The following is a 14,112-nucleotide window of genomic DNA, read 5'->3' on the forward strand; positions in this document are numbered from 1 at the left end:
CATTGACATTGATCTCCAGAAGATAAAATATTATTGAAAATTTAATAATAAATACACATGAAATATAAAGTTAATGAATAAATGATTCTTCATCGAAATTGTTCTCCAGAAGAGATAAATTTTGATTGTGATCCTCCCAATGAAATGAATTTTAATGCAAATTTATATACTAAGTTGGTATAGAATTAGACGCCCCTATAAAAGAGATATATTACCAACTTAGGGGGAGAAGAAATAGCAAAAGTTGGGAAAATCGAAATAAATAAATAAATAAATAAAGAATATATATTATCCCTATAATGGTAGTTTGAAAAGTTATATATATGCCAACTTTTGTATATATATTATCAAGATATGTTGCACATTTATGATTTGATTTGTATTCAGTTATGACTCATGTTGCATAGCGTTGAAGATACATTTTGGTCATATTAATTATGTGTATACATTGAGATAAAATCTTGTCAATTGTACTTGAATCACTACACCTGAAGTGTAGGTTGTATATGATCGGTTCCAAAATAAAGATATGTTTAATAGATATGATATTTGGCAATATAGTGCAGTTGACACTAATAGTGTAATAGTATATAAATACCATAGTGTATGAAATACCCTAAAAGTGGTATAGATATCTGAATTATTATAATAGATGGCCTATGATGTAAGAAAAATTATGATGGTACCAATGAGAAATGTATTCAGATATCATAGTAAAATAGCATGCGGAATGTAAGTTAAAGGAATTTTATGATACCGGTACATAATGGAACCGATGAATAATATGCATATGCATAATGGAATGGACTAATAAGTAAGGGATCTGAAATATATGTACATTTTGATGTCGACATAATGATAATGATCATAAGTATATCATGGACCCGAAGTCCAAGAAATATGGATTTTTAAATCCACACTGTACAGTGTCTTGCATCATTTTGAGTCTTATATTCATGTGCATGTGAGTCATAGGTTAATGGTTTATTGTATATGTAGGAAGTTAGATGCATTACTCATTGTATAATTTGTTTAATATGTTATCATGTTTTATATATCTCATATTGCATGGATTAATTTCTTACAATGGTTGTGGTGTATGTGAATGTTCATCCAAAGTATAGTAAGACATATTTACAACTTTGATGAAAAATTAGAAAGAGATATTTATATTCCAATGGGCTTATAATTGTAATGAAATTATTGGTGACACTTATTTAATTGCACGTTATGAATCATGTAAAAAGAGTTCCTGAAAAACTTATATACGACGTATTTAAATATCCATCCCTACAAAGTTTATCTCTTGAATAATGCAATTACTATCAAATTCTTGAAAAGTCTATGTGACTAAATCATTGACATCTCAACCTGAAGTTTGAGCATATAAATGTTAGTAATGAGAATTACTATTTGTATATGAAAGAGAACTATCGTGTTAATTATAAATATTCTAAAGGATCAACAAGATACTTATGCGTGAGACTGTTTTATCATGGTCCAAAAGAACCATGATCAATGTATATAATTACATGTGCTATATTATTATTTCATACAAGATTGAAAAATCAACGTTAATAATATCATGTGTTGCCATATTATTATGATGGAATATTTAATCAAATAATAATATCATCAATTTCTATTATTCACGCCCTCCAGAAGAAGGCATAAGTATAATGGTTAAGACAACTTTAAGCAGAGATTTCAAATGAAATGTGGACAAACACATGTATTATTGTTATAGGTTTGGTGGTATATGAAGACTCACTTGTTCGCTTAAAGGTTTGAGGATTTGGGAGGATCGAAAATCAAGGAATGATGCTATTTTGCGTGATGTGAGAAGACTCTCAACTATATTGGATTCATTGCATTAGAAGCTCAAATTATGTATTCATCAGGGGGAGAAATTACACGCTGCACTCTTTTTCCCTTAACCATGGTTTTGTCCCATATTGGGTTTTCCTGGTAAGGTTTTTAACGAGGCAACATTTCGAGCGTATTACGAAGAATGTTGTACTCTTTTTCCTTCATTAGGTTTTTATCCCACAGGGTTTTTCCTAATAAAGTTTTAACGAGGCACAATCTTCGATAATGGACATCCAAGGGGGAGTGTTATGAAAATATTGTGTAGATATCCATTATCCTCTTTGTATGTTTCCAGAATATTCTAGATCTAGGGTTTATTCTTATCTAAGCAAACCCTATTTATAATATTCTATGTATATATATACCCCTATCATATGAAATAATATGAACAGATTAATTCTCTCTCAATCTCTCATCTTTCCCCCTTATTTTACAACAATTGGACCATTAAAATTTTCAACCAAAAAAAAATGAGAGGAAATTTTTTCAGTATCACAATTCGTGAAACATTAAACATAAAAAATTATAGAAAATTTTGAAGAAAAAAAAATTAATATAAGAAAATGAAAAACATTAGAAAATAGATAAAAGGAAAAAAATCAACCACCAAAAACTTCATCCGAAAAAAAACTAGAGAAGAATTATTCTTGAATTAGATAGATAAATAAAGTTTTATTCTTGAAACATTATATATAATGTATATAAATTAAATTATACTAAAAATTTGAAAAAAAAAAATTAGAATTCAAGAGCATGATGAACTCAAGAACATTAGAAGAAAGAGACTCGGAGAAAAGAGAAAATTCACAAAAAAAAAAAAAAAAAAAAAAAAAAAAAAAAATGAGAGGAGAGAGAATAGGGTGGTTGGAAATTGTGGTACATTATTTCGAAGATATTTTTCAGATTTGAAATTTCATTTAAAATTTTCAAATCTGAAAGAAATATTTTAAAATACTAATTTTTTTGGGTCCCTAATTAAAGCAAATACCAATTGCATTATGCCACATCATTGGTTTATGTCTGGCTCACACAAACCAAGTTTATGTGTAGCCCTTACCCAAAATGGAGCTTTATGGCCAAAATGACTTCCGAAGCCACCATAAATGATGAGCAAATTTCTCTACTCAAATGTTCCTACCGTTTTTAAATACTTGCTCCATTTCTCCATGCGCGGAGTTTTAGGAGAATTTAGAGAAAGTAATAAAACATGGAAGTAGTGGGGTAGGTGAAAGAATAAAAAATTGTAAAAAAAAAAAAAAAAAAAAAAAAAAAGTGGTGAAGAGAATTGAAGGAGAGAGAATATGAAATTAATAAAATATGATCTATGTTAGGTCCACTAGGTGAGAGAAACGAATTAAATATTGTAAAAGATTTCTAAATAAGAAAATGGAACAAGTATTTAAAAACGGCCGAAAATATTCAGTGTTATTATCAATCAATGAAAAAAATTGTCAAAAATTAGTGTGAATTAATCTACCAAACATTTACTCAAATGAAATATAGTCATTAAAAAACCGATTAGCTAAATATGTACTTTAAAGTTAAGCATTTGAGCATATGTTTATTTCATGTACTTCGCTGTGGTATTGTTAAAGTGTTATTTTTCTTGTTAACTAAATGAAAATTTTTAAAGTTAGTACTAATCTTGCGAATAAATTGTTTTTGTACACACTGTTAAAATCACTCTATTATTTTAATCAAAATTGTGCAACCTATAATAATATTATTGTATATCATTCCGACAACATATTATTTCTTATTCAACTTTTCTCCGGATATGAATTTTAATTAGATATCAATATATTTTAAAATATATTTTGGTAATATTTTATATAATAATTAATAATTATCAATCAATAAATTATATAGTTATTGATTGATGTTCTTACGTAAATAGTAATTATCGAGGTAATTTACTTAACAAAAATAAGTACTACCTCCGGTCCAATTTACTCGCAACAAAGGGGTATTCTTTGTGAGACAAAAAATATTCCCTTGTTGCGAGTAAATTGGACCGGAGGTAGTAATAAAAATCTTATGTTGATAATCTACAATGTATGTGATATTTTTCCAAAAGAAGCTATTGTATTTATACTTTCTATAATTAATAATCTAAATAATAATTATTTTTTTACAATTAAGAATATTTACATTTTAGTCAACTTTTTTTTACCTCATTAAACTTTACCTAAAAAAATATTTTCTCAAAGAAAATAAAAGAAAATAAAAAAAATATATATTTAAGGACACACCAGAAGATGAAATGTGTCATTGCTTGTGTGTCTTTTAGTACATAGTACTAGTTCAAAATCCGTGCTATGCACGGTTTTACAATAGTATTTCATTATTCATTTATTAGAAATGTTACAAAACAAAATCATTAGAATTAAAAACCTTAAAAAAAAAAAAAAAGGTTTAATAAACATTGTGTTGTACATAAGATTAATCTTAATGTCTAAATTTGTAATATAGTTATTGTGAGATGGAAGGAGGAAAAATAATAATAATAACACTTTTTGATAATATCCTAAGTAGTATTTTATATTATTGCGTAACATTTCTTATATTTAACACTATATTTTTAAATTTTATTTAAATTCTTATTGTTTGGTATCACTCCCTAAATATTCCAAAACTTTTCCCTGAGATATAGTAACAGACTTCTTTTAACAATAATTAAAAAAAAGTAACAATTTTTTTTGGCGGGAACATTTTTTTATGAGGTGATGGCACGTGTAATTAGGGGGATAACTATGGGGATTACTTTAGTATATAATAGATTAACCCCGTGCGATGCACGATTTTAAAATAAAAATTGAATTATAGACTTTTAACACGTACTGAAAGAAAATAAATTCCTCATTTTTCCTAACTAATTTCTAATTAAATATGAATATACATTTCCCAAAAGTGCATAATTTTTATATTTAATTAAGAAATTTCATTTTAATTATATTATTAACTATTGTTAACAACTCGTAAACAAATAAATAGCATAATATGTGTAGAAAACCCAAAATTTTAAATTTAAAAATTCAAATGGAATATATTTTCAACGCTTTTTTTTTTTTTTTTTGAATAGCAAAAATATTTCGTTAATTAAAATTCATACGACATCTACAACATAGATTCGACGTTAACAAATACATAAGATATTGAATCAAATTAAATTTTCTTTCATAAAAACTACGATCGTCGAGTAGTTCCTGCACTGTGGAACATCTCCCGTTTATATCGCTGGAAAATATAGACTTGTTGGAGAGACAATCTAACGATCCTTTGTAGCTGTGAGGATGTTTTTTTGTTTTTTTCTGATTCAACTGTCTGCATTCGAAAACTTGATAACTTTTTTACCAATGAAATAATTTCACGACAATCCATTAGATCTAACATCATTGATTCAAAACTAAGAAATTTCTCCCCCGAAAAGAGGAGATAAACCTTGTCTTTCGAAGGAGGTCGAAAAACCCTTGTCTTTCGAAGGAGGTCAGAAACTCTTTCTTTCGAGGGAGAAAAATTCCTCCCAAAAGGAGAAAGCATTTCAAAGCTATGTTAAATAGAGTAGCTTAAAAAGGAAAAAAAAAATATATGACATCATCCTTGCGCTTGGGAAGAAAAACATTAAATAAAATAGTGACATGTAGGCAATGATGATATCAACGGTTGTTATTTTAGTACATATAGACCAGGTTAGCACCTGTGCGATGCACGAATTTATCAGTAATTTTTTTTTTTTTTTGGGATTTTTGTATATATTTTTTTGAGTTCAAAATGTTCATAACTTCAATTGAATTGACCTCAACTATGCTAACACCTCCTATAAAGACTCCAACAACCTAATATCAACATAATCACCAAAGTAATAAGTACTTATTTTAAATTAATTACCTAAATAATAGCTATTATTAGTTTAAAATTAATTAGCATTTTGTTTCAAAAAAAAAACATTTAAGCGGGAAATCTTTTCATAAAATAGTGCCACGTGTATAACTTTGAAAAAAGATGACATCAGCAGTTGCTACTTTAGTATTAGTTATTGAAGTAAGTATAGATTGATTGATTGATTAATTTTCTTTAACTAATAGAGAAAAATGACAAAAAATTTCTTTACCTCAAGAAATAAGCCAATTCGGCCCATTTCTTTTTTTTTTTTTGGACAGGACCATTTCTCATATTCTTTACGGACCATTGACTCAAAGGATTTGTGCCAAAACTTTGGTTTGGTAACCTTTTTGCTTTGCTTGATTAATTAAATTATTCTAGATCATTAACTTTCTCTTTTATTCAAAGAATAACGATTACTGAAATCTCAAGTACAAGTGTACAACATTAGTTCCAAGTAGTTCCAACATCATCATTTAGCTGCTTTATCTTATGTTGTCCGTTCAAGATATGGCCTGGGGTTATTTTGGGAAATTTAAACATATTTTAGCAAAATCATTGTTAATTGAAAATCATCTTTCTTATCACTGTATTACTTTTTTCTTGTACACAATTACCAAATCAGCATTATGCCATTATTTCCCATTGGTATAATTTGTGTTAAAAAAAAAAAGGTACTCCAACCATTCTAATAGATGTATCACTTCAAAATTAAGTCTCTAATAAGGTTTTTTCTAAGGTTTAGGAATGTTTACTTGAAAAGGGTTTGGGGAAAAAAGATATGAGTTGAGGCAAAATTAAATATCTAATGAGAGTGTTGAGTAATTAGTAAAGAGAGGATTGGAAGTGTTGTTTGAGCCAAAAAAATAAAATAAAATAAAAAAAGAAAAAAAAAAACTAATTTTGAAAAGTAAGAACTTTTTGGAAGAGAGAATTGTGAATGTAGCGAACTTCCTTCTTTGGTAATTGCTATTATATGTAACTAGCCTCTGTCCTATGCAATGCACGGATATTCATAAAAAACTGCATTGGAAGATAAATGATGAGTAAATATCAATAAGTTATTATGGTTATAATGTGTAGTCGGAAACATGATTAAATTTTAGAACTTTTATTGAAAATGAGGATTAATTAAAAAGAAGGTGGAAGGTTAAAATTAAAGAGAAAAAGAAAAGGTTGAATTGAATAGGGGGAAGATGAAGATAAACATGCATGCAAGATAAAGTATAAATTTAATAAAAGAACTAGTGTTTGGCCCGTGCGTTGCTGCGGGTGTTACTTTGAATATTTTTATCATTATTATTATTAAAGATCTTGAAAGAATTTTTTTTATTGACCAAAATTATTATATTACAATAACAATAATAAATAGTTTTGAATAATTTTGCTTTTATTTCTATTATGTATTTATATATTTATGTGCATAGATAGAACAATATTAGCTTATAGCTTGGATGGTAATAAGTTGGTCTTCATTTAATGACATTTATAGAAACGCTTTTTAATATATAAAAGTATATATATAGATATAGATTAAAGAAAAATAGTGTAATAAAAAAAAAATTAATAATAGCATCCCCATCAATGAGATTTTTTTGCTCATGAGCAAAAATGGTGAGCAAAAATAGTAGAAGATGTTCCCCATCAATGAGCATATTGAAAAATGCTCATGAGCAAAATGAAAATTGCTCATAGGATGAGTATTTTTTAAGATGAATAGTAATCATGTGGAGTCCATAATGCAAGTTAAAAAAAAAAATTAAAAATAATATAGTAGAGAGAAATATAAGAGGGTATTAGTAAAAGTAAGAGAGAAGATGTACTAAAGAGAGAATGGAGAAGAAATTTTTTTTTTTGATCATTGGTGGGATAAAAATATGATCACAAAAATGCTCATGGGTTGAAAGAGAGAGAAAGTGGGTAGAGAGAGAATGAGGAAACCAATTTTTGCTCATTGTTGGGAATGCTCAAGAAGACATGTAACATTTGGGTTAGAGAAGTGTAATAGGATGGAGACATATGTCTACATTAATTAGAGTTTTTAAATACTAAGTATAATATAGATGAAATGCGGTAATTTAATATTATTTATTTTTCTGATAATGGTATGTAATCCTTCCTTTGTCCTTTGCTTTTTCAAGAGTACAAAGAGGTAGCACCCCCAAAAAACCAAGTCCTACTAAACCAATTTGATCTTCCTAAAAATCCAATCTAACCTCCTCTAAAAGGCAATTAATAACAAGTGTTGTTTCTTTACCAAAAAAAACTTTGCACTATTCACTGCATTCAAGATAAAATCAAATCCAAGCAGCTGTTTCTTTTATTTCATATCCAATTTTAAGACCAAAAACAAAACTTCTTAGGATATTACACAAAAAATATCTAACCAAAATGATCAAAACTTCTTCATCATCAAATCTACAAAACCAAATTAGACCATCCCCATTAGAGGTAGTACAACAAGAAACCTCTTCAGAGACAATAATAATGCAATCTTCGATATCGATTTCGAGTGATCTAAATGATCAGAAGTCTATCAACAAAGAAGGGTTGCAACATAAGGTTGATGAGATGGGTTCAGAGGATCATGTGTGTGTAATAGATGTAAGAAATGAGGAAGAAAAAGGAAAAGAAAATAAAAATGATGAGAAAGTATGCAGAATATGTCAATTATTGAGCACTGATCATCTACCTGCAGGTGCAGGGGATGTTAATCTGGTATGCCTTGGTTGTGCTTGTAGAGGTGAACTTGGTATCTCACATTACCATTGTGCTCTTCTTTGGTTTCAGCAGAAGGGAAACAGGTTTCCAATTTTACCCTCAGTCATTTCTTTATTTTTTTCTGTTTTTTAATTTGTATTTTTTATTTTTTATTAAATGAAGAAATTGGATAATAATTTTCTTATATCAATTTGACAATTTGTGTATGAACAACTATGCACCTAGTCCGCTTGCTATATTTTCTTACCTTATGTATGAATTGAATTATCGGGTTAATAGTGCAATTTGATAATTCAATGCGGATAAGTTAGTTCTTTCGTGTTTAAAAGTTCATTCCATTTTAACGGTGATTGTGTAAAAAAAAATAAAAAAAAATAAAATAAAAAAAAATGTCAAACACATAATGCACTTACTTCTCTTTATAGTGTCTCCGTTATATATTATTTGCAACGATTTGACATAAAATAGAGAGGAAAAATGTCTAATCATTGCAAATTTAATAATATGCAACGGAGGTAGTATGTATAAAGTTATTGTATACTATAAACGTCGTATATTAAGTTAAAACTAGTTTTACTTCTAACATGTTCTTTTATGAAGTAAAGAAAACTAGAATGTTTGTTTATTTTTTTTAGTTTCAAATTCTTCATTTTGTTTTTAAGGAAATTAAATCCATTATCATTTTTTACTTATAATTTTAATTGATGATGCATTTTCAATTCATCAATAAAAACATTTATATTATACTCCGTATTATATATTTATATATATATATATATATATATATATATATATATATAAAAAGACATTACGAATCAAGTCTACATGACACTCTTCCATGAGTCATTTAAAAAATAAAAATATAATTTATATAAGATTTAAACTTTTAATCTCAAGGTTAAGTAATACAGAGTAAAAATTTAACCACTAAACCTTGTCTTAATATGAGTTTGTAAAAGCAAGCAAAATTGTACTTCGTATATGACAGCATAATAAACAAAAATCTATAAAAATAAAATTGAATCATGAATGTCAGGCACAATTTTAAAATACAAGTTTTGAATCATGAATAAACTAAATACCATGTACAATTACTGTAATATATATAATAACCCGGGGCAAAAAAAAAAAAAAAATCAATACCCTTGAATGAATAACTTTGTAAAGTGGCATACTGGCTTGTCTTTGTATTCTATGCGTTGGAAAATTAACATAAATCTGTTAAAATTTTCATGATAGTCCAACATAACTTCAAAGGAAAAAAATAATACTTCGTATTAAATTTTAGCATCTTTAAACTTTTAACTACTTGAACATTATAGTCTGTTCCTGGCTCCTTCACAGCCATATATGGAGCACATTTTTCAGTCTATCAAACTTGATGTTATTGAAAATTTGAGATCGAGTTGTATCAATCTTTAACCATCATATAATTAAGATTGTTGTTTCAATTCATTACGATCAAGATTTAGAAAATAATATTTGAACGTTTGTATAAATTAACATTTGGTATTGGTTTAAGCATTTCTAAATTCTAAGTTATATTTATTTTATTATAGGACTTGTGAGATATGTGGTAAACCAGCAAAGAATATAGCAGGGATAGATGATACAGGATTCCGAGCCTACGGTACAGATATTGGCATCATTACGACAGAAATTGCAATGAGCCATGGTTCATACCCGACGGACCACCGATGCAGCACATCCTTGTCTAGATTCTTACTAGTAGCCGTGGTGCTAGCGTTTGTCCTGCCATGGGCAATTCGGCCTAGCAGAATATTATGACAAAAATTACCTTTCGTTTAATATTTTATCGAGCAGAGGTCTAAAAGATTCAATTACTTCATTATTTTTGGTACTATGATTGTATAGTTTGTGACTACTATGTGTGAGTGATTGATCCAGGAGAGCCTGAGAGAAGAGTATTACAGGTATATCAACGCTAGACATGGGGCGCGGATATGGACCTTGCTAAGCACAACCGCCAACACGGCATGCCCCAGCCTGTTGCCACAAAATTGGTATTAGGTAGTGATTTTTAAAAATCAAGTAGGTTGTTTCAGTATATTCTTTATTCATCTGGCTCATGAAATTATTCGTGGTTGAAAGCCTGAAATCATGTATATAATGCAGTATATTTGTACCTATGAATTTATACAAGTTTAATGTCATGGTTACCTTCAACTCTTCAGCCATGAACATCTTTGCCACAACAAAACAATTGAATGCCTGATCCTAGCAGAACTTCGCTGCTATGAACGCAGGTGAAGTATCGGGTTTTGCAATGAAATGTTGAAGTTTGAACCAAAGATTAAGCGCGACAAATATTTCAAACTAAAGTACACATTTAACAATTTATTCTTATGTAGATTGTATTTACATGTTACAACAATTTATACTCATATATATCTGATATGTGTATAGTATGCTACATTGCTAAGCCTGAATACAGCTAAAACTTGTAGCTCATTCAGATGTTAGTAGTCCATTAGTCCTCAATCCTTCAAGGAGCTTTACATGAATTTCACTTTGGGAACCCAACTCATCCAAATGCTGCATTTTTCGTGGTAATTTTGTGAAAGACATACCAGTCACAAGTTTCAATTTCATCATTGTCTTTAGTATTAATTGTCTGAAAGAATTTGACAATAACCTGAAAAATCACAAGCAAAAATTGGATAAATCATCAGCTCAGCTACAAAAGTTTACCTCAAATACCAAAATTTCCCAAGAGTATATACACTTTTTTCAGCCATAAACGCATAAAATAAACCAGATCATCAAATTTACCTGCAAATATCAAATCCAAACAGTTTAATGGCAGCAGTCACAGGCCTCACAGCCACGTCAATCAGCGTGATGTATTAGGTTTCAAATTTCCATCCAAAATGCTTGGATTACAGGATGTTACAGCTGCCTCAATAAAGCACTTTAATCAAGGGAGTTCAGGAGTGCACAAGCAAAATTCATGACCAAAAAGGCAAGAACATAATCATACTTCGCTCGTGAGCTGATCCATCCATAGTTGTCTTGTCAATTTACCTGTGAGATTGTAATTTATTCCTAAGTAAGCAGCAATAGGCAGCAGCAAACACCTTTGTTCTTTCTGATCTACATAAAGGCGTTGTACATGACCAAGGGAATGAATGTTCCATGGGCCATGTCACAAGAAAGGGGTAGCAATCTGCTTAAACCAGGACTCTCTAAGCATTTCATGGGCCATGTCACAAGAAAGGGGTAGCAATCTGCTTTAACCAGGACTCACTAAGCATTTCATGGTCAACGGTCTCATATTCTACACAAAAAATGAGGCAGCCATGGGCATAACACTTTAAAGTGAGGTTTTCCACCAAGAGAATGCCCTGCAAAACTAACGTAGGAATTTCACCATTCTGATCTTTGATTGGAGTTCCCTCGCACCTCTCCTGAATCCTGAACCACGAAAACCTCTAATAACTGCCCTCTCTGCAGACTTAAGTATGTTCATCCCATTCTTTAGACAAGACAATAAGAGTTTGGATGCACTCCTGAATTTCCTTTCCTTGCAAAGATTGTGCACCATGGAGGAATAAGTAAATTCATCCTTCATCTTCGACAACTTGAAAAGTTTCATTGCAAACTCGGCATGGCCAGCTTTATAAACCCCATCAAGCAAACTATTGAAGGCCGGCAGATTTGTAATAGACCCCGTTGAACTAATTAATTTCATATGTCTCTGAGCCTCCTCAACATTCCCTGCCTTGCACAATCCATCGATTAAAATGGCATGAGTATAGTTGTCATATTCAAAGCCTTCGTCCTCCATCGCATCCAACAATTTATAAGCAGCCTCAAACTTCCCCTCTTTACAGTAAAGATTCATTAAAGTGTTATAGCACACAATGTCAGGTGAAATCCCACTTTTCAACATTGCTTCCATGCAATCATTTGCCTCTTTTAGCATGCCTCTCTTAGCAAAAGCTCCTGCAACTGTGCAATATGCAAAGGCATCATATGTAAAACCTTTACTCTTCATTTCCCAAAAAATTTCTAAGCCTTCTTCAAATTTTCTGGACTTAAAGCAACATTTCAAAACTGTAGTATAAGTAATAGCATTAGGTATGTAACCTGAATTTTCAAGCTCTTTGAGAATCCACCTAGCTGCCTTTAATCTACCCGCTTTGCATAGCCCATCAATAAGAATATTATAAGTTATCAGCTCAAGTTCGCAGCCATGGCGCTTTAGGTTCCTATACAACATTAGGGCATTATCAGTATACCCATTCCTGCATAGGCCATTGAGCAACGTGTTGAAACTAGTTCTATCAGGACTGAGATTATTAAGAATAATATCCTGGAAAACTCTATACGCTTCATCTGGTTTTCCTAATTTAAAGAAGCAATGCATCAATGTATTATAACTCCATAAATCTGGTGAAATACCCAAATTCAGCATTTCCTCAAATATATCAAGGGAAAGTGATAGCTGGCATTGCCTACTGGCACCTGCTAGCAATGAATTGTAAGTAATTACGTTAGGCGTAATACCTGCAACTTGCATCCTGCGAACAACAGCATAAGCTGCTTCAATGCCAACAAACCGGCAGTAGGCGTCAACAAGGGAGTTGTAAGTCACTACGTTTGGGAGAACCCCTAGCCTTATACCATCAATTATAACTGCTTCTGCTTTGTCCAATCTTTGTAATTTACAGAATGAAGATATGCATATATTCAACAGTCTAGTTGACAATATGCTGCACATGCTTCACACGAACACCATCGACAAACCCAACCTACACAATTATGACATTTAGGTCATGCAACTCAGATTTAGATACAAAGGAATTGAACAAATTATTTCGGAGTATCCAATTTCTTGAAAGTAAACCCCCCTCCAAAATAACAAAAAATAAACAGAATGTCCATTTTTCATATATCATTTCTACATTTTAAACACCTTCACAACCAACACCCCCAACACTGCAAGACTGCCGTTCATTCCTTCAATAGCAGCATTAGACACATCGTTGATCTCCAAGTTGAAACCCCAAATCCTCTAGATTTGCCAGTTTCAAAATAAATGCTCATTTCAATAGTTGAATCCTAATTTGAGTCAAATATCTCATAATATTAGGGATAATTGATTCATAATTTTAGGGGAATTTGATATGATGATGGCAATACAAACAAGGTTTCAAAAAAAAAAAAAAAAAAAAAATACAAACTTACCTCAGAAACTGCTTCAATGGGGGATACAAGAACTGGATTCAACGGAGAACACCAACTGCGCTTCAATGGAGAACGTTGAATGCGCTTCAATAAAGCAATTCAATGGATTGGACGCCTTGGACCCCTATCAAAAGCCTTGACCCATGACCCGCCATAGTTATTAATGGGTTAGATCTGTCGAATAAATAAATGGCTGTCTTCATAGTTTATGCTACTTCCGTTATATATATTATTTGCAACGATTTGATATAAAGTAAAGAGGAAAAATGGTTAATCGTTACACATACGGAGTAATATGTAACGGAGATAGTAAAATCGAAGGGTAGACCTTTTAAGGGTTTAGAGTAAATATGTTCTAAAAAGTTTATTTTTACACTTCCATTTCTCAAATACTATATTTTTGGATTTTTTTAAAAAAAAAAATTGAAA

General features: G+C 30.3%; 1 protein-coding gene across 4 annotated transcripts; it reads right to left on the reverse strand.

Annotated features, from left to right (window-relative positions):
• Nucleotides 1-10,814: 10,814 nt before the first annotated feature.
• On the reverse strand, nucleotides 10,815-13,856 carry LOC145558570 (pentatricopeptide repeat-containing protein At5g46680-like). Of its 4 annotated transcripts, none has more exons than XM_081619853.1 (5): nucleotides 13,684-13,856; nucleotides 13,003-13,247; nucleotides 12,583-12,840; nucleotides 11,266-12,438; nucleotides 10,815-11,128 (listed from the first exon to the last, which is right to left on the reverse strand). In XM_081619853.1, exons 2-4 carry the CDS (start codon nucleotides 13,214-13,216, stop codon nucleotides 11,846-11,848), a joined length of 1,065 nt encoding a protein of 354 aa, XP_081475979.1. In that variant the 5' UTR covers nucleotides 13,217-13,247; nucleotides 13,684-13,856; the 3' UTR covers nucleotides 10,815-11,128; nucleotides 11,266-11,845. The 4 variants fall into 4 exon arrangements, with proteins under 4 accessions (XP_081475979.1, XP_081475975.1, XP_081475978.1 ...); XM_081619852.1 differs by having other exon boundaries at nucleotides 10,816-11,128; nucleotides 11,266-12,444; XM_081619851.1 differs by having other exon boundaries at nucleotides 10,816-11,128; nucleotides 11,266-12,840.
• Nucleotides 13,857-14,112: the final 256 nt, after the last annotated feature.

The sequence above is a fragment of the Chenopodium album genome, chromosome 9, assembly GCF_948465745.1.
Source record: "Chenopodium album chromosome 9, dcCheAlbu1.1, whole genome shotgun sequence".
NCBI classification, from domain to species: Eukaryota; Viridiplantae; Streptophyta; class Magnoliopsida; order Caryophyllales; family Amaranthaceae; genus Chenopodium; species Chenopodium album.